Source organism: Eimeria mitis, genomic scaffold (genome assembly GCF_000499745.2).
Source record: "Eimeria mitis Houghton genomic scaffold, Emh_scaff306, whole genome shotgun sequence".
NCBI lineage: Eukaryota > Apicomplexa > Conoidasida > Eucoccidiorida > Eimeriidae > Eimeria > Eimeria mitis.
Genome location: NW_013571407.1, coordinates 4,045 through 5,143, shown reverse-complemented (window position 1 = coordinate 5,143; position 1,099 = coordinate 4,045). Strand labels below are relative to the sequence as shown.

General features: G+C 49.2%; 1 protein-coding gene across 1 annotated transcript in view; it reads left to right on the top strand.

Annotated features, from left to right (window-relative positions):
• EMH_0007330 (uncharacterized protein) overlaps window positions 1-1,099 on the top strand; it is a gene marked incomplete at both ends in the record, with an annotated part of 17,196 nt that overhangs the window by 14,183 nt on the left and 1,914 nt on the right. The window contains 2 exon segments of the mRNA XM_013497970.1: window positions 274-663; window positions 1,004-1,021. Of these exon segments, the coding sequence (XP_013353424.1) occupies window positions 274-663; window positions 1,004-1,021 (408 nt within the window).

Sequence of the window (1,099 nt, the reverse complement as noted above, 5' to 3'; positions counted from 1 at the left end):
ACCCTAAACCCTAAACCCTAAACCCTAATGCATACATCTTTTCTTGCAGACCCTAAACCCTCAACCCTCATATACACTTTACTCTATCAACGCCAAACACTCCACCGGGATTGTTTGTGGTTTGTGGTTTAGGGTTTAGGGTTTGTGGTTTAGGGTTCAGGATATGTGGTTTAGGGTTTAGGGTTTAGGGCTTGTGGTTTAGGGTTTAGGGTTTAGGGTTTAGGGTTTGTGGTTTAGGGTTTAGGGTTTAGGGTTTAGGGTTTGTGCGTGCAGGGTAACCGGGATCCGAGCGCGGGTTTATCATCTGCAGCATTGCTGAAGCAATTGACGGATTGCAAGGATGCTGCTGCTGCCAGTGGTGGTGGTGGTGCAGCAGCAGCAGCAGCAGCAGCAGCAGCAGGAGCAGCAGCAGCAGGAGGTTCTGAGCTAACAGCAGCACAGCAGCAGCAACTGCTGCAGCAGATGCTGCCGAAGTTCAATGCAGCAGCAACTTGTGCTGAGGATTTGTTTTGTCTGGATGACTGCGTGCCGCTGCAGCTGCTGGGCGATGGTTCAGCTCAGACGGGTACTTCTGCTGCTCCTCTGCTGCTGCTGCTGCAGCAGCAGCAGCAGCAGCAGCAGCAGCAGCAGGAGGGAGAAGCGGAGAAGTGGGGACAGTTTATAGTTGCAGCAGCAAAACATATATCTATACAAAGAAATACACCAGGAGACAAACACCTCAGCAAGCAGCTGTCTCCTCAGCAGCTAGCTAGACTCTTAAAAATAATTAAATTTCTCTGTCTCCTTATACACAAACAAAAACATACATTCGCCAATCAAATCGATGTAAGAAGGGTTTAGGGTTTAGGGTTTAGGGTTTAGGGTTTAGGGTTTAGGGTTTGGGGGGTAGGGATAAGGTGTAGAGGTAAGGGTTTAAGGGTTACTGTTTAAGCTTTTAGGGTTTGGTTTGGGGGCTATAAATTAGGGTTTAGGGTTTAGGGTTTAGGGTTTAGGGTTTGTGCAGCTGGCGAGGCAACTGCGGGTGGGGGGAGAAACCCCAGGGAGCGGCGTAGCTGCCTGGCTGCAGACAGAGTTTATGAAAAAAACACCAAACGGAAAA